The 25,664-nt window shown below is 32.5% G+C and overlaps 2 protein-coding genes and 1 pseudogene across 2 annotated transcripts; 1 reads left to right on the top strand and 2 right to left on the bottom strand.

Annotated features, from left to right (window-relative positions):
* The first annotated feature begins 313 nt into the window (after positions 1-313).
* Positions 314-1,755, top strand: LOC142621800 (putative clathrin assembly protein At4g40080). The gene has a single exon (XM_075795164.1). It carries the CDS (start codon positions 390-392, stop codon positions 1,395-1,397), a length of 1,008 nt encoding a protein of 335 aa, XP_075651279.1. The 5' UTR covers positions 314-389; the 3' UTR covers positions 1,398-1,755.
* Positions 1,756-5,023: 3,268 nt separating this feature from the next.
* LOC142622274 (protein DETOXIFICATION 27-like) lies at positions 5,024-13,644 on the bottom strand. The gene is made up of 8 exons (XM_075795719.1): positions 13,286-13,644; positions 12,585-13,126; positions 12,320-12,406; positions 12,099-12,155; positions 11,221-11,459; positions 7,554-7,672; positions 5,257-5,346; positions 5,024-5,157 (listed from the first exon to the last, which is right to left on the bottom strand). The coding sequence occupies exons 1-8, from the start codon at positions 13,571-13,573 to the stop codon at positions 5,083-5,085; spliced, it is 1,497 nt and encodes a 498-aa protein (XP_075651834.1). The 5' UTR covers positions 13,574-13,644; the 3' UTR covers positions 5,024-5,082.
* A 5,190-nt stretch (positions 13,645-18,834) lies between these two features.
* Positions 18,835-24,774, bottom strand: LOC142622317 (protein DETOXIFICATION 27-like; annotated as a pseudogene).
* Between the last annotated feature and the right edge of the window lie 890 nt (positions 24,775-25,664).

The following is a 25,664-nucleotide window of genomic DNA, read 5'->3' as shown; positions in this document are numbered from 1 at the left end:
ACGATAACTATGAACTTCTCCTTTCTCTATCTGGTCTTAATTGGGTACTTAGCATAAAGTCAAAAGTCATGCTCTTATATTACCATCCGCAAAATTTGACAAACATGGCTTACAGAAGAAACGGTAAGAAACGGCAGGCGCGAGGCTGACTGTGGTCCATACATGCACCAATGCATCACAAGTTATTATTTAAGTTTATACCTTATATTACATATATTGTTACGTTGAGTTTCTACTATAAAACAAAGATATAGTAGTAATTAATTATTAATTAATACACACATTAATAAAATTAAAAATCTCTAAAGCTTTCTCAAATTCATCTTAATACTTCTCTCTTCCCACTCCTTCCTCTCTAGGCTCTCCTTATCCTCTTTCTTTGACTCACCATGGGTAGGCTAAAGAAGCTAAGAAATCTCATAGATAGTCTCAAAGACAAAGCCTCTTTGATCAAAGCAACCCTATCAATAACCAAATGCCACGCCTCTGTAAACTTCGCGGTCCTCCACGCCACCACGCACAACCCGTCTCCTCCGTCTGAGAAGCGCCTTGCCGCCGTTCTCAACTTTGGCAACGGGTCCCGCCTCACCGCGTGTGCATGCATAAAAGTACTAATGGATCGCTTGCATGACACGCAAAGTGCTTCCGTTGCCCTAAAATGCCTTCTCACAATTCATAACGTTATCAACAGGGGCTCCTTCATTCTAAAAGACCAGCTCTCTTTTTATCCATGCTCTGGTGGCAAAAACTTCCTTAACCTATCGAATTTTAGAGACAATTCCGATGTGGAAACGTGGGAATTGTCGAATTGGGTAAGATGGTACGCGGGTTTATTGGAACAAAGTTTGATGGTTTCTAGGGTTTTGGGTTATTACTTTTGTTCATGTTCATACAGAGTAGATAACAAAGATAAAGAACAAAAGGTTTTGAGCTTGTTGAACTCGGAATTATTAAAGGAAATAAATGTTCTTGTTGATTTTACAGAGAAAATTTGTGAAGCTCCGGATTCGTTACATGTTAACAGTTTGGTCTTCGAGGTGATGAGAATCGTTGGTGAAGATTTCATGTTGGTTCAATCTGAAATATTTGTACGAGTTGTGGAACTCGGGAATAGAATGGAAAGTATGATCTGCGGTACTGAGTCGACTCAGTTTTTTAACGTGTTGAAGAGGCTTGAGGATTGCAAAGAGAGGCTGAATCGAGAAGATAATGATGGGTTTTGGGATTTGATAAGACAGACGAAGAAGAAGGTGTTGATGGTGAGGGAAAAGAGAGAGGAAATGAGGCTGGTGGTGGTGACTATGGGACACAGAGACGAGTCAGTTAGCGAGTCAGCTCGGGTCAGAAAGCAAATCGCTGACTCGGGCCAGTTGTTTAAATCGATTGAATTCAAATGAGTAATGCTATTGCCACATGTTTTACACAATGGTGAATATCTCCATTACTCACCATTCATCACGTACGAAATGAATGGTAAAATTATGTAAAATGTTGTGATAGTATCTTTGCTCAATTTAATTGAATAGCTTAAAATATTGTACTTAAAAATTATTTTTGTAGAGTGCATTATTGGTTCCTGCCTAAGAAACTGTCAAGAGACAAGACAATGTCCATGGCGTTTTCTTATGTTATTTAGTAGGTGGGACAGTGACATGTCTTGTTCTAAATAGATATGTCATTGTCATATATACAAAGAGACACTTGTAATTGACCTAAATTCTGCTGCATGGATTCTGTGTTTTTTATGATATTTATTTGGAGTGTTTTTTTATGCACATTTGCACACATAATACACATAATCTTCATAAATTAAGAAAACTGTAACTTCAAGTCATGGTTTTTAACGTTTCTAATATACTTTTAACTTTAATTGTATCTATTCGGAAGAGTACCACAAAGATTAACAATACATGTCACCAAGATTAAAAAAATTTGTAATTTTAAGGATGTGATAGATATGAGTAATTTTGGATAGAAATAATTGGAAAGAATAACAAAACCAGTTTGGAGCCCAAACCCTCCAACCAACTCGAAGAAGGTGACATTTACACCTTGATAAGTGGTTAAGAATCCATAGCGGATTACAATAATTTCAAGTTTAAGGTTTTATTTTTTATGGTCATTGTTTAAAAATTAATAAATCAAATTTCCCATAAAGTATGTGTTTTAATTTTAAACAAATATCAATGATCAATGATGTGACCTCACAAAAATCTAATTATTTTTTTATAGATAGAATGGTCTGCATCATGAAATGGTGATAAAATATTACTCATTTATATTTATATAATATCTAAAAAATTTTTAAAATTTTTTTTTATACAAGATAGAATTTCTACTCTAATCTAATCTAAGTATATATGTGTGTGAAACTCTCTCATGGAGACTTGAACTCTAGCCTTTGCCCTCCACACCCCACAAGCATTTATACTTATAGAGTGACAACCATTGAGTTACATCAATGTAATATTTCAATCCATTAGGTCCATTTCAATTGTGAAATCTATTAGTAAATAATTAAATGAGTTAATTTAATTATTTTGTTCAAATCTATTAGTATGTGAAGTCATCTAAGCTTTTTTAAAATTAATTTTAATCAAACAATAAGATCTTTTAAATAATGTATGTTATGAATGTTTTCACTTAAATTTTTATTAGTAAAAAGAACATTTAAATATAATTAATGGACTAAACTAATAATGGTTCATTTTGGTCCACTAAGGTCCAGTTCGTTTCATTTACTCCACTTTGGTCCAATTCATTCCAATTCGGTCCATTTACTCCATTTTGGTCCAATTCATTCCAGTTCGGTTCATTTTAATTGTAAAATCTGCTAGTAAATAATTAAATGAGTTAACTATATTATTTTTTCAAAATTTATTATTAGTGCATGAAGTCATTTAAGCAATTTTTAAATTAATATTAATCAAATTATAAGATTTTTTTAAAAAAATAATGCCTCATTTCATCTTATCATCTTATCAATGTTTTCACTTAATTCTTTAATAATAAAAAGAACATTGAAATAATGAACTAACTGTTAATGGTCTAGTTCAGTCTGGTTTGGTCCATTTGGTATATTTCGGTTTACTTTGGCCCATTTCATTGTAAAATCTATGAGTAAATAACTAAATGAGTTAATTTAATTATTTTGTCCAAATATATTATTAGTGCATGAAGTCATTTAAGAATTTTTTAAAATTAATATTAATCAAACAATAAGATCTTTTGAATAATGCATTTTATTTAGTAAGTTTTCATTAAAAAATTTAATAGTAAAAGATCAATTTAAATAGTGGACTAAATTGATAATAATTTTAACATAAAGAACTAATTTGAAAATTATAACCAAAATTAAAGGATTAAATTTAAATTGTTTGATTTTTATTTTTTAAGAATCTTAACAATTTTAATTTCTCCTCAAGCTACAAAACTACTCCACAAAATTCTTCCTTCTAGAAACATCTTGCGGGCAACTTAGGATAATAGGTCAAAGATAAAATGATGATGCATTTTAATATTAAAATGGATTAATATAATTTTTATCCTTATAATATGTTGGAAAAGTTTCATATTAAATTAGTAAAAATAAATTAAGGAATAACAGCTGGGTCTCTCCTCTGTCATTAGATCATTTGGTCCACCAATTTCTCTCATCTATTCCTTATTTTCACCTTAAAACATGATCTTTCCTTTGCCTCAACACAATCCCAAATACACGGAAAATTATTGGGTAATTTTGGAATACCTTAAATTCGTACTCCCTCCTTTCACATGAATGGTGGATCTCACCATAAATTTAATTAGTAGGACCCACCATTCATGTGAAAGGAGGAAATACGCATTTATGGTACTTTAGGAGTATACAATAATTTTTCCAAATGCACAACAATCAACCTTTAATTCTATAGCTATGAAATGAAAGTTTAAAAGGAGAAATTTTAGGGGGACGTTTATCACGGCAAATTTCCAAACATGTGCGAATCAACCTTGTTATAACTTATAAAAACAGACGTAAAGATATCTCTTAACATATACAAAAAAGCAACAAAATTCTTAATTCCGTGTCTTACTCTTCCTTCAATTTCTATGGGCATTAATACGAGTTTAAAGCTTTGGCTTGTGAGTGCACACAACCATAGCTTGCCGTTGAATCCTGGGGGTGATCGCCGGAGCCCTTTCTGCACCAAGGATAAATTGAATCCAATGGGGCGAAATCATTTCTTAGGACAGTGGATTGAGTTCCACGCCTTGGCTCTCTCTATCATCGATAAGTTTCCTCTAATCTCTTGAATTTACTCTATTGATTTTGTTAATTAGTCTCATATATTTCCTACATTAAAATGGATTAATATAATGCATTTTAATATTAAAATGGATTAATATCATTTTTATCCTCATAATATTCATGGGTTCTTGTTGATTTGTGTAGAGTATGTAGGACGATATTATCAGGCCTAAGTATTTGATGCAGAAAATGAGTCCATCTTATATTGCTGGACTAGCAATTAGATCTTTCTAAAAAAAATGATGATATTTAAATATTGAATTAAGCAATTTAATCAGTTCTCGTGGCTCTTCCAAATTAATTAAAGCTTTCTTCCATGTCCAGAACAAATTCCCTTTTTTGAGGCTCAAATATACAGATTAATTAATTACAAAATGGTTTATTATGTAAGAATCTACGCCATCAAAATCGAAAAGATTTTTCAATTCCTATAAATTATGGTAGTTAATGTGTTTGATCTACGACAACCACATGACACGCATATAAAAAATTTATATGAAAAATAAAAAATTAAATAAATTCTTCAAAGTTTTCATAAGTCCCACTGTATTATTTTAATTAACTTTTTACCTTTATTTACAGTACTTTTAGCAAAAAGTTTTTAATTTTAGCAAAAAGTTTTCAATTTTAGCAAACTAAACGGATTAAAAATAGATCCTATATTGGCTATATAAGAGAACATAATTATTAAGGTTTACACAAACAATTTAAGTTTTAAAAAAAGTTTATTTATGAATACACACTACAATATTGGTGAGTCTTCTCAGCAACAAAATTTATCAGTAATATAGTTGTTAATGTAGAATCTCTGATTGATCGTCTGGTTTAGGATTTGACCACTTATTTACACGTATGCTGGCTTTCGCAGCCTGCAAATCCAAGAAATCATTGGGTTATGAATTTTATATCAGCTTATATGTAGAAGTGATGATACCATATATATTGTGAAAATATATGGAAATGTGTACCTCATTTTCCCAATCACTTCGAATTGTTATGATGGCCAATATAACAGTCTGAATGACAGTCCCACCGATGATCATCCCAGCCCAAATTCCCTGCAGGTACATCAATTTTAAAAAGCATTTTAGTAAAGTTGGAATAGATGACATACGTGTGGTGATAAATCTTACGGGTGTCAATGTTCGACCCAACCCGCGAACACGATATGAACTCGACACGGGTTTTTGCGGGTTAGGGTTGGGCCTTAATGGGTTTGGGTTATAAATGAGTCAACCCAAAAGCGACACGATAAGAAATGTGTCATAAACGGGTCAACTTGCATAACTCGCAATAGACACGTTTGACACGTCAATTTATTTATGTCAACCCGAAATGACCCACTTAACATAACCCGTTTAACTCGTATAATAAATAAATATTCATTTTATTTTAGATTTGTCAAATACCTTTTATATCCAACATATATTTTAAATTTAAAAAGAAAAAGTGAGTAATTACAAACACTTACATGGGATATAATTGGAAATTGAAATTTTACAAACCCTAAATTTCTAAACCCTACAAACCCTAAGTCTCTAAACCTTCTTATAAATTTCTAATTTTTTTTATTTTTTAATTTCAGTCATACTACTCACTCTACTATCTTATAGTCTCATGCCCAATTCTCAAACTCAAAGTCTCAAACTAGTTACTGTTCTCTCTCTCTCTCTCTCTCTCTCTCTCTCTCTCATGTGTTTAGTGAGTTTCAGAATTAAAGAAAACTGTTTTCTTGGTCTTTCAAAATTCTGTAGTAATTTTTTCTGCATAATGTTTTTGTTCTATATATTTCGAACCCCATGTGCTGTTATTAATATATGAGATATATTAATTGTTGATTAAGGCCATGGCTGTAGGTTTTATCTTGTGTCGTGTTTTTTTTTTTTTTTTTGGTGTTTGTATTTGTGTTGGACACCGTCTGCATATCTTGCAAGTGAGTTTATTGAGATAGGTTATAAAATAAAATCTATGGATGATAATCGTACTCATAGTCAAGATTAGCCTACTATTTGCTCAAATTCTTTCAATAATGATACTTAGCATTTGGCGAGTTCCAAAGATATTATATTTTTGTTAAACATGTTATTTTATTTTTGTTAAACTATGTTATTTTGAATTTGGGTTGAAGTGTATGCACTTATTTTGGAGTGTAAAGAACTTATTTCTAGATGAATGTTATATTTTTGTTGAACTATATTATTTTGAATGTAGGTTGAAGACTTGAAATGTATGCATTGATTTTGAGATGTAAAAAAAAAATTATTTCTAGATGGATGTTATATTTAATATTATGCAGGTTGAAATGGGTTGCGTTACATTCGTGTCAACCTAATACGACTCGTTTATTAAGTGGTAAGCGGATCAAATGGGTTAGATCAGGTCAACCCGCCTTATTAACAAGTCGGGTTAGGGTTGAAGAATCATGACACGATTATTAAATGTGTCGGGTTAGAGTTGAGCCATTTAGTCGAATACCCCTACCTCCACACGATACGAACCCGACACGTTAATTCGAATTGAAACCCCTAATAAATCTGAAGACCTCTAGGCTATAATAGAACTATCATATTAAGCTCTTTGTTGGGAATCATCTTCTTGTTAATGGAGCAGCCAATAAAGGCCCCCATTTGTTGTGACCCGTTGGGTTGATTCGTGCTACGGGGCCCATTCTCATCTCTTCCATTCTTAGTGTAAGGTTAGCATATATTGTGTGAACTGTGAAGATAGGCTGGCTCATTTATAATCTACTTCAGGGCCCATTTCTGCCTCTTCGATTCCTAATTGAAGGTCCATGGTTTCCATTCGCTTGCTCAAAGAAATTTGTTATTCAGCACCCAAAAAAATAAAATAAAAAATAAAAAATCACTATTGGAAATGCAAATTGAGTAATTCTATATGTACAATATTTTTCATAATATAGGTGGTGATTTATTAGTAATTTTTGCTTGAAATTATTATTAAAATCACTTTATTGTCTGCTATTAACAACTTATCATATCAAAATTGTATAAAAAAAAAGTTATATAAAAATTTATCAAGGCAAAGTTACCTATCACAAATCATAATGGCCATTGGGCATGTTGTCCATAAATCATTTTCTATTGCAATGTGATCATGACATTATATATATGCCGCGAAAAAAAAAAAAGATATGATATGAATGAAGATGCCATTATAAATTATTCCAATCATAATGATGCTTGCTAACAATCCGACACATAAAGCTAGAAATTAAAGAAGGCAGATATATAGTTGGGAAACTTACCATAAGGCCTAGATTAAAAACCCATCCCATTAGAATTCCAAGTGGAAGTCCAATGATATAGTAACACCCAAGATTTACATACGCAACTAAAGCTTGCCATCCCGATCCAATAGCTACTCCTGTCAAAATCAAGAAAACGGATTTATAATTCTAGTATTAATTAAGGTATTGCAGGTTTAGTAGCAATGTTTGGTCTCTTCGTGATAAAAAAAGGAAAAAAAAAACGGTAAGTTTGAATTTCCCTACCCTAATTATAAAATAAAAATAGAAAAAAATGGTTAATTACAGCTTATCCATCTGTGGTTTAGCCGAAATTTAAGTTGTCTACCCATGATTTAAAATTTGACACTTTAGCTACCTCTGGTTATCTCAATTAGGGTTCCGTTACCCACTTCTGTTAAAAATGGATGCTAAATATGTATTTTTGCTCTTTTTTATGTTTTTCTCCTCTTAAAATATTAAAAAAAATAGAGAAAATAAGATCAAAAAGTGAGAGTTTTGTAAAAATTATGAACAAACATTACCATCACCATAGAAGTTTCTATCAAGAATCATATCCAGGGGCGGTGCTACACTTTGTTCAAGAGGTTCAAATGAACCCCTTGACTTCAATTTTTTTTTTTAACACATTAATTTTTTTTAGTTTAATACTTTAATTTATTTTTAAAAATATTTTTACATACCCTGACTTAAATCTTATGCATCCTTATTACAAGTATTTCTGACTCTAAGAGTAATAATAAGTGTTTGTAAATTGTAAGTCACTCTTTAATTATTATAAATTTATTTTATTTGTGTATGAGTGTGTCTAATATTGACTGTGTGCATTACTTTTTGTTGTAATTTTATTTGTGTGAATAATGATGTGTGTAGATGTTTGTGTACATGTATAGTATAAATATAATATAACTTTATATAATTTAATAATTAGGAAATAGAGATGATTTGTTGCATATGTGTATATTGTTATCATGTTATAATAACATTTTGTTATAAAGTCGAAAAAATTCAAGAAAAAAATTGTAAAGTTAGTGATTGTGTTAAGATTCTGGTTATAGGAAGATGGCAAAGAAGAAGAAAAAGATTGGTCACTTCAAGGAGGCCTCCATAGCAAAGAGATAGAGAGATAGTAATAGAGATAATGCTTGAGAGTATTATTGCTTAACTGCCTAATACAAATGAACCCTCCCTTACATTTGTAACTGTCCCAACTTCCCTAACAGAATGTTAGTTAGCCCCCTCTTTAACTAACTCCTAATCAACACTAACCAGCTAATCATCTCAATACACCAGCTGATATACAATCCCAATACAACACACGTGTACCCATTGCTATGCCATTACAATACACTAACTGCTATACAATTCAATACAAACACAAGTGTAGGTGAGGTTACTATCTTATTGTTTAAGCATTTAATTAGTTAAGTAGATACGTAGTGTATTATTTTATATATGAATGAGCCAATGAGTTGAGTTTATTCATTTAGTTTAAAATATTTTTATAAAAACAATGACAAATAGATAATAACAACTGTTTAAAAATAAAAATATTAGACAAACTTAACAAAATGAAATGATTAAATAGCTATCCACATTGGCAATAAATATTAAATGCTCATAATAAACTATCATATAACAATTCGAAATTTGAAAACTTGTAAAAGGAAATTGTAATTTTTTTGTTGTTGATAACTTAATATATTTAACTTCTCTTTTTATTAAAATTTTTTCTTGATTTAAATTTCTTAATAACCCTTCTAAACAAAATTTCTAGAGCCGCCATTGATCATATTCATGAAAAAAAAATTCCTTCGTCCATTTCTAAGCAACCAATGAAGCTATAGCATCTAAAGTTTTAAATGTCCATAATTCTCTTTTGCTTTCTCCTGTTCGTAAATGCTGCAGAGTTTGGATTAGAGCCAGATGGGTGCAAGATAGCATGGTGCGGAGATGATGGCCCAACCATTCGATTCCCATTTTGGCTAAAGGACCAACAGCCAAAACACTGTGGATACCTCGGGTTTGAGCTATCTTGCACCAAGGACAACTATAACATGCTTGAGCTGCCACATTCAAGGAAGTTTTATGTAAATAGTATCAGTTACATAGGGCAGTGGATTGATTTATATGATCCAGATGGTTGCATTGATCCAAGACTGTTTCGAATCCCTGATTTAACTTCATCTCCTTTTGAGTACAACACATATAACTACACCTCCTTCAATTGTTCAACACACATAGATTCAACTTTGAATGATTTTATACGTATTCAAGCTTGCTTAAGCAGTACCCATCATTACCAAATCGTATCTTTAATGTCTGATGAAGATGCTACCTCTGTGCTGCAATCTTTTGGCTTTAGATACTATGGCTTCGTTGGTTGCTTAGAAATAGATGAAGTAATTTGTTTTTGTTGGAGATGATTCTTGACAAAAGCTTTACAAAACCCTCACTTTTTAATCTTATTTTCTCTTTTTTTTTTATGTTTTTTTTTAAAAAAAAATGTTTTGAGAGGAGAAAAACATAAAAGAAAGCAAAAATACATACTTAGCCCCATTTTTAGAAAAGGTGGGTAACGGAATCCTAACTGAGCTAATCTCAGGTGGGTAAAATGTCAAATTTCAAATCATGAGTAGGCAGCTTAAATTTCAGCCAAATCATAGGTAGGTAAGTTGTAATTAACCTTAGAGTCAATGCTGAAAATTTTGTGATTCAATGACATTGTGGAATAAGTGCTTGTTTGAGAAAGCTAATTTATATTGGTTTATTAGGTTTAAAAGTTAAATTAAAAAAATACAGTTGCATTTAAAAAGAATAAGACTTTAATAATTGTGCATAAGCCTTGTCAAAAAAGTAAAATAAATATTGCACATAAGAGCATCTACAATGGTGGTGCTAAAAAGCTATTTTTAGCACCACTACATACAAAAAGGTTGCTACAATGGTGGTGGTATAGGTAAATTTTTTACCTACATTGCTACAGTGCACAACTATATATGGTTGTGCACTGTAGATGAAAGCTTAAAAAAAAAAAAATTATTCTACCTCCCATTAAAATATTATTTATTTATTTTTTTTTTCTTTCTTTATCGTTCAGAACTCTTAACTCACAACTCTCACCTCTCTCTCAACTTCCGCCAGCCCACCCCCACGCTGCCGACCCATGCCGCCGACCAACGCCACTGGCCCATGTCACCCTCGCCGTCGACCTTGCTTGGTTGCTTTTTTTTTTTTTCTTTGTTGTGGGTTGTGGTGTGGTGGTGGTTGTGGTTGTGTGGGTAGATCGGGCTTCCTTTTTTTTTTTTTTTTTTTTCTTGTTGTGGACTAGTGGTGGAGGTGGTGGTTGCGGTTGTGAGTGTGGTTAAGGCGGATGGTGGAGGTGGTTGTGGTTGGTTGCTGAAGTTTGTGGTGGATGTTTTTATTATTATTCTAATAAGTTATTTGTATTATTTTAATCAAATAGTTAAAAATATAGATCCATTAATGTTGGGTGTATTGTAAAGTGAAGAGGTAAAATAGATAAAGTGACTTTTGTAGATGCCAAATAGCTAAATTTTTAGCTCTACCAATATGGATGCTCTAATAAGCCAATTAAACTAAATAAACATAAAATAAGGTGTGACATACATGCTCTAGGCCCCTAGGGTTGAAAGCAGGAACTCACCTGATAAAACTGGTTGAACGCTGTTAAGAAGAATTGCGGCTCCTAAGAGGTACAACAATTTATCAACTTCTTGAACCACTTCAGTGCTGGATGTAAATATGTCTATGAACTCATCGAGGAAAATCAAGATTAATAGGCAGAAAAGGAGTCCAAGCATTGTGGAATACACCACAGACACTATACTCGCAAATTTCGCTGCTTTAGCATCCCCTGCTCCCAGTTCATTGGCTACCCTTACTCTGTGAATTTCATGGCAAAAATTTTGAAATGAAGTTACACCATTAACCTCTTATTGAACTATGAAATAATTACTGAGTAAATAATTAACCAACGGAGAATATTCTTATTGATCTTACTATATATAACTTTGCATACATCTAAAATTAATATACAACTCACTAATTCGCAATGTGGGGGCTTACCTTATAGGGAAAAAAAATTTCTTTGTGTTTTTAATAGACACATACACATCCAAATTTGAATGCCTCTCTTTCAACTATTGAATTATAAAAATAAAAACTTCCTCCCTCTTGGGGCAAGTATTCTGGTAACATTTAGTAATCTTGAAAAGTGGCTATTTGGGTATTTATTTCAATTTGGCTCATTGTAGTTCTAATTAAGTTGGTGACCACGTGATGCCAAAGATGCTTTATGAGTCTACAGTTTGAGAGATCGAGTCATTTAGATCCCTTGGGTCTCTCACCCACAGGCCACAAGACTCAACAATGTGGTAGAGAAGATTTTAACCCTAATTTTCTTATTAATTAAGGAGGGCATTATGATATCCTCATGTGGTGGTTTGTATGTAGGTTCATTCCGAATTATGTCTAAGATTAACTTTGAAACTAAAAAAGTATGAAAGGGATGAGAAATGATACCCAACACCCGCAAGAAAAGCCAAGTGGATCATCATCTCCCACCCAATGATATTCATGCTGAAAAGAGGAGATATCAGGAAATTATTAATCATATAGTGTCATATTCAAAGTGCAATTTGTCCATAGCCTACTTAAAAATATGGGACTAAAGTTTGGTTATTGTTGATGTTTTTATGATAAACTATATTCTAAACTTTAACAAATCAATGCAAGTCTCAAACCAGATTGACAAGGCATCCACGGCTATAGTAGCATCCTTTAAGTACCCAGTCATCAACATAAGTATTTTGTAGTACCAAAACTCCAAACTGCATATATCACCAGCAAAAGAGAAATTATGAACCATAAACTATGTTTATCACTAATACTACTTTGTTATATACCAGTTGCAACATATCATGATAACCATTATTTAAAAAATCAAGAAAAATGTTGCCGTTTTTGTCTAAGTATCGAACTAGAAGTACATCACTGTTTATTACACACCAGAGCATGACTCCTGAAGCAGCAGAGAGTTTGAGAAACTCCCAGAGCCCTGAAAAGGCTTGCACAGACAAACCAGTCCAAGTTAGAGGACATCCACCACACACAATATACACCAACAATCCAACACCCAAAGCCCACCATGAGATATCCAAAGCAACAATGGCACCAACGAGTCCAAAATCCCACACAATAACGAACAACCAACTAAGCAAAACAGTCAGCAATAGAGCCACCAAAGACATCCATGCAATCACTAAGGTCTTGAGCTGGGACTGTAAGAACCTTTGCATTGGGAAGTAAAATGCAAAGCTGAAGTGCAAAGGTATGAGCCACTGAGCCACCAACCCTGTCTGCTCCGCCACTTCGTTGGACAGTCCTATGAGTTTCAAAATGGGACCAGCAAAAACGTAAAAGGGCAAGAGCAAAACACAACATAGGAACAGCACAATCCATGACCTTTGAAGATATATGCCCAACATAGGGTACCTCTTTGCCCCAAAAGCCTGTCCACACAGTGTCTCCAATGCGCTCGCCATCCCCAACTAATAAAATGTAGCATAATTGTTAAAAGAGTAGTGTTTATCCAAAAGCGAAACTGTTAAATTTCTCAACTTCCTACAACAATGTAAAAAAAACACAGTAGAGAGACTAAGTCACAGTATATCGATCCCCAGAGAGAGAGAGAGAGTGAGATGAATTACCACGAGGCCAAAACAGAAGCCGATGATGACATTCATGGCTATGGAGGTGGAAGCGAGTTCTACTTCCCCGAGATGACCAGCAAAAGCTTGAGTGATGACGTTCATGGAGTAGGAAGCCAGTCTGTTGAAGATGGCTGGTCCAACAATGTGCCATAGCTTCTTTGATTCAATCCACACCCTTAATGCGAGGTCTTTGAAATTATGATCTTCATCATCTTGGATAGACGATTCTGGCAAGAGAGATTGGTTAAGATCTTCTTGATTGTCCCCGTTAATAATGCTCCCCATGGAAGAACTATTAGCTAGTCTTTTTCCCTAACTGGTTGGCCCAGGAGTACAGACTAAGGAGAGCTATTTTCCAAAATTGTGTCTAGTGCTTGCTATACAAAAGCATGTAACATGTGAGACATTCAGACAATTAATATTATAGAGTAGCTAGTTTGAGTTTTCAACGAGACATGACACTTTCGTCCAATTAAGAAATTGAAAAAATGTGCTGATATTTTGGACTAATGCTATCTACAATAATTTTCACAAAATTCTTTGTAATAGTGATTTAGCAAATTTTTAATACTAGTTTTATCTAAATTCTAAATCTATCACTGATATTACTTTTTTTCTTATCATTAACAATTTGCCACTTTAATAGTTGTAAATTATTTTTGTCTTTAAAGTTATTGTGTAATTTATTCCCTTCCCATATCTGCCATAAGGTTTGGTGGGATCGGACAATGTAAAGTATTTCTCTTCAATAGAATGAGGGTTTTTAATGTGATATAAATTAACAAATGTCTTAAGTACATTGGGTTATAAAATATTTTTATAGAACAAAAAAAATATTTTTGAAAATTTTTTATATTTCCTATAAAAGTAGTATAAAAACGTTCTTAAAATAACCTAATAACAAATACTCTAACGATACCTATTAACTATACCTTTTAATGTTTTTTTTTTCTTATTTCTGCGTATACTTGTTTTGTTTGGTAGCTGTGAATGTGTGAAAATGTGGTAATCATTCAATTGTAATTCGCAGTTAGTAGCTGTGATACATAATGCAACTACTGTGTTGCTTCACCAACTAAAAGATGATACATAATTCACTTTTAATTATTATTTTTCTTTAAAATAAAGAAGAGAATGTTTATAAGTTTAAACTGAAGTGTAAGTCTAGTCATTAGTTTGAGGTGTAGTCTAAATTAAGATCCAATGGTAGAAGTCACATGGGTCAACTGCTAGCCTAATTCGAATACCGTGAGTGAAATCATCTAAATCCTAGAGGTTTCAAAACACACACACACACACACACCAAAAAAAAAAAAAAAAAAGAGGCAAAGTTGAAAACCCCAATATTCCCAGAGTCTACTATGAAAACCCTAGAAGATTTTGTTTTGTATAGGCTGAAGATCATGGTGGTAATCTTTTAAGTAATTATTGTGCATTCTATTCTGTTGATCAGGCTGAAAAAACATTTGGTCTTCTACATCCTCTAAACCTAATCTATGACAATTGAAAAATTAGAAAAGACAACTTTTTTTTTTGGAGAAATAATTAGAAAAGACAAAATTAAATAATAATAAAAACATTTTTTTTTTAACGGAAAAGGTGGAAAAAAAAACATATTTTATTTCTTTAGGTTTGGTTTTGGATTGAATAGAGTTTGTTTGCAATCTTTTTGAGGATTTGGTTGATAATCACGTATCTATTGAGCTATGATCCTTATTTTTTATTGCTTGTCTAGGGAAAAAAAAATATGTTAATTTATAATATTGCGTTAACCACTCCCTTAAGATAAAACATGTTTCCCATGTGGGTTCTGTAGTCCACCTAATAAAGACTCCCCTCCACTTATTTCTTTCTCCATCTTTTTTGTTTTTTGGGCCTTCCTTTTAAAATAGGAGAAATTATCAATATTTCCTTATTACCAAAATATATAATACTATCAACCATCAATGTCTCGGGAATCTAGTTAAGTGTAGACTAGTCAATCACTCTCTTTTTTAGGAACCAATTTTTCCTTAAAGGATATTCCAATGTAACCAAGGTACATTTTGATGTATAGGCTAGTGGTATGCAACTATATGCATTAGTATATATTAACAAATTAAAAAAGAAAGTAAGGTGAGATCTTGCAAACGCTAATACGTACACTAAATCTCATGAGAGCTCTGCAAATTCTAAAAAGGAAAATAAATAAATATAAAAGAATTATAAAATAAGAGATTGGTTCAAGTTACACCTGGTGTAACTCTACAAAAGTTATACATTTTTTAAACCGTAGAATTTTAAGAAATTTAATGGTTAAACAATCACTATAATTAATATCATCATTAAAATTAATTGTTTTTCATATTAGCTAACCTAATTAATTTGAGAAAATATTATATTATATTATTTTATTTTCTACTTTCTTTCTCTCTCCTCATTAATTCATCCCTAACCTTGCACTAGTGCCTATTCTCAATTATTGTTGTCTTGTCATATGGTAGGGATTAGAATTTGAAATACAAACAAATTCTGTTCACTACCGATCAAATTTTGATAGTTCAATCTTATTATAATCTTTACAATTTGTTAATTTTGATAGTTCAAGAAGGATGTGATCCCCCTTCTCGAAGAAAGAGCTAGGCTACTGAATAGCTTCCATGACATATGGTATTCACCAATACTCAAGAGTCGAGACTCGAGATACAAAAATATAAAGATATCCACTTCCTTTCGTTGGAAAATTTATTTTAGAAAATTTTTGAGTAACTACGGAAGCAAATAGTCATAACTAAGAAGTGCTCATAGTAATATACACAGCTTTGTTTGTGACAGTGAAGCATAGTCCAGGAGTAGTAGAAGCCTGAATACCTCAAACTAGTTAACCTCAAATGATTAGAGCATTTACAAAGTTCAATAATCGCATATATTAATTGCTAGTCTTTTATTCAACAAAGTTGTACATAGTGGTTGACAGAAAAAATAAAAATAAGGTTCAATGCATCTAGTAGCTTAGCTCTAGGATTTTTTTTGGGGTGAGAGGGGGGGGGGGGGGGGGGGGTGGGGGGGAGGAGGGAAGGGTTTGGGGGATAAGTCACCTTCTTTAAGGTGACCAAGTTGCTGACATTGTGATATTATCACAAAATTTTTATGATTTATGACCAAGAAATTATGGATTGTCAAAACAATACTCAGTTCCTCCAGTAAAGTCAAAAAGTAGTATCTCTTGTTTCATTGCCGATATCAACAACTTCATTGACTAATATTTTGGAGATAACCAAATAAAATTGAACTATCAAAATTGGATCTGCAACTCAAGAACATTGAGAATATGCACTTGTGCAAGCTTAGGGATGAATTGATTAGGAGAGAGAAAGAAAGTAGAAAAGAAAATAATATAATATTCTCTCAAATTAATTAGGTTAGCTAATATGGAAAGCAATTAATTTTAATGATGATATTGATTATAGTGATTTTCTAATCATTAGATTTTTTAGAAATTTACGATTTGAAAAATGTGTAACTTTTGTAGAACCAAGTGTAACTTGAACCTATCTCAATAAATAATATGGCATCAAAATTCAGATGCATGTTAGCAGAAAAATAAGGTCTTGCTTTGAGCAATCAGGAACCACCCTTTTTATTTCCTAGTTTTCTTAGGAAATTGTTGTAGCGGAAGTTGATTGTGTGTGATTTGGTTATTTAGGCCAGCCTGAATCAACCTAATGCTCATCAAAGAAGGTGGGCCTGGCCACAGGCGTTAAAATTAAAAAGGGTCGAGCTAGGTTCGACCTTGTCCTTTTGAAGTTCATGCTGAGCTTGGACAACCCACAAAGGTTGCGCTGCTATTAATCTAACCTATGGGCTATGGGTTTTCAACTCTTGTCTCTTACACAATTCCAGGACCATCAATATAAGCCCACATTGAAGTCCATTCAAAGACACCTATTTTCAGTGGTGCGAATTCGAGCATCAAGGCCTACACCTACATTGTAATATTTTTTTTAGACAATAGGTAAACATTAAAAAAAATTCAACTTTAAGTCAACTTTGCCAATAGTTTTGTAGCTTAATTAACATTTTTTTCATGTACAAAGTATTTTTTTGGGGGGGGGGGGTGGGGGGGTTTATTTACCTTTTGCTAAAAAAAAAAAAGAAGAAGGGAAAAACTTAGATCTGTAGGTTATTAGCAGGACAGAGCCAAGACTTGGAGTTAGGGGGCAACTCCGCTGCTAGCTGTGTGTGGCGGCTCTAATCTTTGAGTCTATTGCTTTACTATTAAGGATTTTTGTTTAAAATTTTTTAAAATGGCCAAATTGTTTGTTCGGGGTAAAATAGATTGATTGAGCTTAATTTTTTTAGTTTTATTATTGGTAATTTTTGTTGTTGGGTTAGTTTTTTTGAGCTTGTATATTTTATTTTAGATTTAGTTAGTTAATTTTTTTTTGTCATTTAAAAGGTGAAAAATGCTAAAATTACATCATTTTTTACAAATTGCTAATATGGTGAGTAGTTATTGATAAGTAAAAAGTGATGCAAGTGTACGAATCCATAAAAATTTTCTACCTCAATAGTTTGTATAAACGTTGTAAAAACGTTTGAGGCTATAACATTACTCTCAAAAGAATTGATGACATTATTAAGGGGGCAAAATGTAATTTTATTGAATAAAATTGCTAAAATTAGTACCAATTAATATAGTAATATTAAAAAAAAAATTAGGAGGCCATTGCCCCCCCCCCCCCCCCCCCCCAGTCCAATAACAGTTCCATCCCTGGTTATCATGAGTACATTATATCTATCTAAAAAAAATCAATCTTATTATGATTAATTTAATATACATAGTTGGTTGGGAATTTATTATATGTAAAAATAAATAAATAAATAAAGGAAAATGGGTCCAACCCACGCATGAAAAAGATTTTTTTATTTTAATTTTTTAAATTAGATTCATACCTACTGTACCACTGCTTGGAAAAAAAAAAAAAAAAAAGACCAACTAATCACTTCTGTAAGTACCACTATAATATGAGAATTTCGTCAAGAAACCTTCGCTAGACATGCTCTTTAAAGCAGTCAAACAATTAACTGGGTATATACCAAGTTACTAGAACAAAAGCATGAAATTAGTTTTCCTAGACCCAATGTTATTCAAATATTGAATTAAGAAATTTAAGCGGTCCTCATGGCTCTTTCAAATTAATTAGCTTTCTTTCGTGTCCAGAACTAATTCCCATTTTTGAGGCTCAACTATACATATTACAAAATGATTTATCATGTAAGAATAACTACGCCATCAAAATCAAAAGGATTTTTCAATTTCTATAATGGTAGTTCATGTGTGTGTTTGTTTGTTTGTTTTTTTTTTTTGTTTGTTTGTTTTTTTTTTTAATTTATGAATGGTAGTTCATGTGTTTGATCTATGCATGATAACCACATGACATGCATGAAATTTATAGAAAATGAAAATTAAATATATAGGTTCTCCAATGTTCTCTGACTTAATATATACTATATAAAGGAACATAAATATCAAGGTTTAAACATGAACAACTTACATTAAAAAAATTAAAAAAAAAAAAAAAGTTTAAATATAAACACACACTACAATATTGGTGAGCCTTCTCAGTAGTAAAATCTATCAGTAATATTGTTATTAATGTAGAACTTCAGATTGATCGTCTGGTTTAGGGTTTGACCACTTGCATACACGTATGCTGGCTTTCACAGCCTGCAAATCCAAGAACTTATTGGATTATGAATTTTTTATCAGCTTATTATATGTAGATGTCATGATGCTATATAATATATATTGTGAAAATATGTTGAAATTTACCTCATTTTCCCAATCACATCGTATTGTTATGATGGACAATATAACAGTCTGAATGACAGTCCCACCGAAGATCATTCCAGCCCAAATGCCCTGGTACACCAATTTTAACAAGCATTTTAGAAAAGCTTTATCTAGTTTGAAAAAACTACATACGTGGTGATAAATCTGAAGACCTTTAATGGACTATTATATTAAGCTCTTTGTTGGGAATTATCTTCTTGTTAATGGAGAAGCCCAAAAGGCCCCCATTTGTTGCCAATTTGGCTTGATTTGTACTACACCTCAGAGCCCATTGTCATCTCCTACATACCTAGTGTAAGGTCCACATAGCTAGTGTGACTATAGGCTGGCTGATTTGTACTCCACTTGAGGGCCCATTTTCGCCTCTCCCATTCATGGTGGAAGGTTCACCCCTCTAATTCATTCAGGGTAGAGACTAGAGAGAGAAGATTTTCTTTTCAGGCTGAATCAAACCAGCATTTTATCTGAACCTTGGATAAAATGTTGGTCTAATTAAGGACAAGAACAATGCCCATGAGCTAAATTGATTAATGCTATGTATAGGATATTTTATTTTTTCACCACTTAGGTGATAAATTGTCGTGATTTCTATCTAAAATTATTTTTGAAATTATCTTTGATACTATTTTATTGTCTACTATTAATAACTTATTACCTCAAAAAAATAATAAAATATATATATATATATATATAAACTAGAAGTGGTGTCCTAACCTTTGGCCTGACTATTTCACTTCATACTCATAAGATACATTGAAAATCCTATAGATTGATAATGCGGTAAATTGAACTCGAGATCTTTGAAATTACGTCATACCCAAGATCAACAAATTTACCACCCAGGTACACCCTTGGGGGTGGTTATATACACTAAATGAGACCAAGTCATATCTGTCACAAATCATAATAGCCACTTGGCCTGTGGTCCATTAATTCTTTCTATTGCAATGTAATCATATGATATTGTAAGGGGAAAAAAAACAAAAAACCAAAAACGTGATATGAATGAATACGACATTATAAATTAGAAGTGGTGTCCTAACCTTTAGTCAGACTATTTCACTTCATGCTCATAAGATACATTGAAAATCCTATAAGTTGATAGTGTGACAAATTGAACTTGAGATTTTTGAAATTACGTCATGCCCAAGATCAAGGAATTTACCACCGGGTACACCCTTGGGTAGTTATATACACTTAATGAGACCAAGTCAAATCTGCCACAAAGCATAATAGCCACTTGGCTTGTGGTCCATTAATCCTTTCTATTGCAATGTAATCATATGATATTGTAAGGGGAAAAAAAACAAAAAACCAAAAATGTGATAGGAATGAATATGGCATTATAAATGATTCCAATCATGATTATGCTATCCCTCTGTCCGACACATACATAAAGCTAGAAATTAAAGAAAGCTAGTTGGTAAAAGTACGTACCATAAGGCCGACGTTAAAAACCCATCCCATAATGACTCCAAGAGGAAGTCCAATGATATAGTAACACCCAAGATTTACATAAGCAACTAACGCTTGCCATCCCGATCCAATAGCTACCCCTGTCAGAGTCAAGAAATCGGATTTATAATCCTATTGCTAAGAGCCTTTTAATTTCAGTGCGATTGTCATTGTCTAGTCTCTCTTATATGAAGAATTAAGATTTGAATCTCCTCTTTTATTTGTAACAATTATTAACAAGCAAAAAATAAATCTATTAAGGCCAATGCAGAGAACATTGTAGTTCATTGGAATCGATGAGTCCTTTTTCATAGGAAGAGTTTGGGTTTGAACTTTGATTCACTAGTTGCAAAGGTGAAAAAAATTACAGGCAATAGTTATCAAATTTTTACACTATATATTGTTGTTTCAATCAATCTAAGACTCTGTATAGTAACTCTATAGTCAAATAAGACAATTGGAATTCAGTATCACTCACTCTCTTAAAATGTGTTGAGAAAGTTCATCTCTCTCACTTACAACCATGTCTCTCTCAGTGTGCCTCGCCTATTTCAATTGGTCTCTCAGAAGGCTCAAGACCAAAGTCTAGATTGGACAGACCAGGACCGGTTGGACCCGGACCAGTTGAGACCGAGGACCCGTCTGGAGTATTAGACTATTAGTTAAAGAAAAATTGAAGAAGAAATCTCACCTACTTCTAAGGGTGGAATAAAGGATCTCAGTAATGATAGGAAACACACATTCAATGGGCCTCTAGTGGGCCGAAGGAGAAACAAAGTTTTGCCCGTTATTGTCACTATTTATTGCCAATTTTCGAAATGAATGTTCGAATTAATGCTCCAATAACTGACCAAAGTATAAGTCTTGTCGGTAGTTAACAAAAATCCAAAAGGTACAAAAAATATGCTTTATAACTAGGTAAATAATTCAAAAGGTGCGACGGTCACTCTATACGTACAAGTACTTGTGAAGTGTGAGGGTAAGAGCTGGAGTTCAAGTGTCCAGAAAGGAGTTTCATATACATATACGCTTAGATTAGGTTATAGTAGAATTATATCTTGTATAAAATAAATAAATAAAAATGGTAAGTGCTCGTTTGAGAGAGTTAATTTACTTTAGTTTTTATTGGGTTTAAAAAATAAAATTAAACAAAAATATAGTTAGTATCTAAAAGGAATAAGATTTAACTATCGAATTATAATAAAAAAAAATTGAAAACAAGCCAATTAAATCGAATAAACTAAAAATAAGGTGTGGCATACGGAAACTAAGTTTGAAAGAAACTCACCTGATAGAACTGGTTGAACACTGTTAAGAAGAATTGTGGCACCTAAGAGGTACAACAACTTATCAACTTCTTGCACCACTTCAGTGTTGGATGTAAATATGTTTGCAAACTCGTGGTGGAAAATCAAGATTATGATGCAGAAAATGAGTCCAATCATTGTGGAATATGCCACAGACACTATACTTGCAAATTTCGCTGCTTTACCATTCCCAGCTCCCAATTCATTGGCTACCCTTACTCTGTGAATTTCATTGGCAAAAATTTCAAAATGAAGTTAATAGGTGGAGAGTTTGAGACCACGAGTCCACATGAAATTTGTTCCAATTCCTTTCTATACGTGCTTCTTGTGTTTATGTAGTCCCCTATTTTTTACATACTTACCTTATTTTGGGGACAATATATATCAATGTTTTGTGTTATTGTTTAAGGTTTATTGTTATTTTTATTATTTATTTTAAAATGATAGTGACAAGACTTACAACAATACGAGAGAGAAGATTCGAACTCTAATTTATCTTATAAATGAGGACATGTGATATCCTCATATATATGGCGGTATGTACGTAGGTTCATTCCAAATTATATTTAAAGATTGATAGTAAAACTAAAAAAAGTGTGAAAAGGATGAGAAATGATACCCAGAACCCGCAAGAAAAGCCAAGTGGATCATCATCTCCCACCCAATGATATTCATGCTGAAAAGAGGAGATATCAGGAAATTATTAATCATATAGTGTCACATTCAAAGTGCAATTATTCCATAGCCCACATAATAATATGGGACTAAAGTTTGGTTATTGTTGTCTTTTTAAAATAAAAATAAATATTTATACAAAATAGAAATTTTATTCTAGCATAATCTAATTAAGTATATATGTGTATGAAATTTTATTCTAGAAACTTAAATTATGATTCTTACTTCCATATTTCACAAACACTTATAATTATTTTAAACTTTAACGAGTCAAGGCAAATTTCAAACCAGATTGACAAGGCATCCACGGATATAGTGGCATTCTTTAAGTATCCAGTCATCAACGTTAGTATTTTGTAGTACCAGAACTCTAAACTGCATACATCACCAACAAAAAAGAAATTATGAACCATAAACTAACCGAAATAATTGCTTAAAAATAAATTATCAATAAAGAGAGGAAAAAAAAAAAAAAAAAACTCTTATGTAGACAAATTTGTGCACAAAATCTCATTTAATTCCTTTTGATAAAATAGGAAAAGTTTTCTTTCTGGTTTTCAAATGAATTTTCACATATAAAACAGATACTAGTGTATTAATTATAATTATGATGTAAAAGAAGTTTATCACCATAAATACAAAAAAAAATTCACACAAAAAGACGTATAAAAAAAATCTGAAGATAGGAGGAGGGGGCAAAGTGGAAAATTTAAGTAAAAAAGTTTTGATCTTAAAAGCTCTATCTATATCTATCACTAATATTACCTTTATTATGTACTAATCATAATATATCATGTTAATCGGTTACTAAAAATGTTACAAAAATATTGTGTTTTTGTTTTATTTGATAGGTATGGAACTAGAAGTACATGCATTATTGGAGAAAGAGGCAGATATATTATATACCAGAGCATGACTCCCGAACCAGCAGAGAGTTTGAGAAACTCCCAGAGCCCTGAAAAGGCTTGCACAGACAAACCAGACCAAGTTAGAGGACATCCACCACACACAACATAGAGATACAACCCAACACCCAAAGTCCACCACGAGATATCCAAAGCAACAATGGCACCAACGAGTCCAAAATCCCAAACAATAACGAACAACCAACTAATCAACACATTGAGCAATAGAGCCACCAAAGCCGTCCATGCAATCACTAAGGTCTTGAGCTGGGACTGTAAGAACCTTTGAACTGGGAAGTAAAATGCAAAGCTGAAGTGTAAAGGTATGAGCCACCGAGCCACCAACCCTGTCTGCTCTGCCACTTCATTGGACAGTCCTATGAGTTTCAAAATGGCACCAGCAAAAACGTAAAAGGGAGAGAGCAAAGCACAACATAGGAACAGCACAATCCATGACCTTTGAAGATATATGCCCAACATAGGGTACCTCTTTGCCCCAAAAGCCTGTCCACACAGTGTCTCCAATGCGCTCGCCATCCCTAACTAATAAAATGTAGCACAATTGTAAAAATGATAATTAAACAATTACTTAAAATCATTTTTTTTTAGTTTAAACTTTTGAAACATGTAATAATTTATCATGCTATTAGAATAAATTGCCTTAAGTATCGAATAATATATCCATTTATACCAATTGTTAAATTATTTGCTTTGCCAACTTTCAACGCTTAAACTTTTGGGATAAAAAACTATATAAAAAAGTTAATGTACTCTATTCACTTAAATTTGAAAAATACATGAAACGCACGAAATGCTAAGAATTTTTTAAAGGTCTATATCGCAAAAGCTTATTTACTAAATTTATAGGGTTAAAACTCAGAGAGAGATGAATTACCATGAGGCCAAAACAGAAGCCGAGGATGACATTGATGGCTATGGAGGTGGAAGCAAGTTCAACTTCACCAAGATGACCAGCAAAGGCTTGAGTGATGACATTCATGGAGTAGGAAGCCACCCTGCTGAAAATGGCGGGTCCCACAATGTGCCATAGCTTCTTTGATTCAATCCACACCCTTGATGCGAGGTCTTTAAGATTATGATCTTCATCTCTGATAGACGATTCTGGTAAGAGAGATTGGTTAAGATCTTCATGATGATTGTCCCCGTTAGTAATGCTCTCCATGGAAGAACTATATTAGTCTCTTTGCCTAAGTAGTTGGTCCAGGAGTAAAGACTAAAGAGAGACTGAGAGGTCCCAGCTAGTTTTCCAAAATTCTTTGGTATAGTGCTTGGTATATATAAAAGCATGTAAAATGAGACAATTCCGACAATATTATAGAGTAGCTAGTTTGAGTTTTCAACGCGACAGCGAGACTTTGTGGGATTGTAGCCTTAAGAAATAAAACACTTTAACATGCACAATAATTATCGATGAATCATCAAATCAAATCAACTCAAAATCAAAATACATATAAAAGTAGAGGCCTCACGTGAAAAAGTATAAGGTTCTACCAAGTGTCGCATTCTATACAAAAAGAATTAAAATTTCCTCAAGTGACACATCAGATATAAGAACAATTTAAATATTAACTTTTTGTTTCAATTGGTTCAATGTTTCAAAACTTTTCTAATTAAAATGTAAATATTCATTATATTTTTTGGTTCAATATTTCAAGATTATTTCTCCCTCATACATACAAAATTCTTTGCATTTCAATTCACCATTTTCATCTTTTGCATTTCTAGTTTTCTACTCTTTTATGTATACTTACCTATAGTTTTTCGTGCCATCTCATGTCACTACAAACGAAAAATGATTTTATTTACGTTCAATCTTTCGATGATATCTAGCTAGCTTTCTCATTCTTGTCTTGTCTAACCTAACCTGTATGAGTTGGCAACAACTAAAGAAGGGGGTCATGCATTTTATATTGTGTGACAACGGCAATTACAATTTTGATGTTAAGGTTAAATGTTGTAGATTTGCGGGTTTTGTAAATGATGTGATTGTTTGTGGATGTTTAGGAAGTATATTTTGTTTTAGAATTAAGGAGAAAGAGAAATACATATTTTATATCAAGTACTTTTATTTTACAATATTCCTCCAAAGTTGTTTTTTATTTCTCATTACTTGAATTGAATAATTATAATAGATATGTGTGTGCAATTTATAATTATTTCTTATGATGAACTCATTA

This window comes from Castanea sativa, chromosome 1 (assembly GCF_040712315.1).
Source record: "Castanea sativa cultivar Marrone di Chiusa Pesio chromosome 1, ASM4071231v1".
Classification (NCBI taxonomy): Eukaryota; Viridiplantae; Streptophyta; class Magnoliopsida; order Fagales; family Fagaceae; genus Castanea; species Castanea sativa.
This window is presented reverse-complemented; position numbering and strand designations above follow the sequence as displayed.

Bases quoted from the DNA above. Each gene is read 5' to 3' on its own strand.
- LOC142622274 (XM_075795719.1), bottom strand. From the start codon at position 13,573: ATGGGGAGCATTATTAACGGGGACAATCAAGAAGATCTTAACCAATCT. The intron at 12,156-12,319 runs GTTTGAGACTTG...TCCTCTTTTCAG, and splicing joins GTGGATGCCTTGTCAATCTG to CATGAATATCATTGGGTGGG. The intron at 5,347-7,553 runs GTAAGTTTCCCA...ATGTACCTGCAG, and splicing joins TTTTTAATCTAGGCCTTATG to GGAATTTGGGCTGGGATGAT.
- LOC142621800 (XM_075795164.1), top strand. From the start codon at position 390: ATGGGTAGGCTAAAGAAGCTAAGAAATCTCATAGATAGTCTCAAAGAC.